Below are 571 nucleotides of genomic sequence, written 5' to 3' on the forward strand. Positions count from 1 at the left end.
TGTGTGTTGTTTTGTGTGTTCAGTCTGTCAGGATGTCTGGTCACAGAGGAAGGCTGTGCTTCTCTGGCCTCAGCTCTGAGCTCCAACCCCTCCCACCTGAGAGAGCTGGACCTGAGCTACAATCATCCAGGAGACTCAGGACTGAAGCTTCTGTCTGCTGGACTGGAGGATCCAGACTGGAGACTGGACACTCTCAGGTATGTAGAGGCCTGCTGCAGACACACACACTGTCTTATAGAGGAGGAAGAGCTGAAACAGTTTCTGAGTCACAGCTGATGACAGATCTGTACAGAAGAGCTTTGACTTCAACAACAACAACAACAACAACAACAACAACAACAGAGGAGTTTTCTCCTGATGACTTCAGTGTCTCATTATGACTCACTGTGTCATATTTAGAGATCTGTCAGTTGTGAATCCAGCTGTTGTCAGCTGTGTTCTGTGACCTGAGTCTCTACAGATGTTTTGATCAGACTTTATTTCAGGCTGTATCAGGAAACATTTCAGCTGCTTTAAGTGCTCCTGAACCAACAGAGTGTTTTCACCAGAACAGTCCAAAGACTGTAGAGAC

General features: G+C 46.6%; 1 protein-coding gene across 1 annotated transcript in view; it reads left to right on the forward strand.

Annotated features, from left to right (window-relative positions):
* The window catches only part of LOC111646841 (uncharacterized), a 4,069-nt gene that overhangs the window by 1,576 nt on the left and 1,922 nt on the right, over window positions 1-571 (forward strand). Inside the window, exon 3 of the mRNA XM_087171151.1 lies at window positions 24-265. Within this exon, the coding sequence (XP_087027277.1) occupies window positions 24-265 (242 nt within the window). The remainder of the gene's footprint in view (window positions 1-23; window positions 266-571) is intronic.

The sequence above is a fragment of the Seriola lalandi genome, unplaced genomic scaffold (genome assembly GCF_002814215.2).
Source record: "Seriola lalandi dorsalis isolate HSWRI2012SDOR001 ecotype SW California unplaced genomic scaffold, Sedor1 jcf7180002054977, whole genome shotgun sequence".
Taxonomy (NCBI): domain Eukaryota; kingdom Metazoa; phylum Chordata; class Actinopteri; order Carangiformes; family Carangidae; genus Seriola; species Seriola lalandi.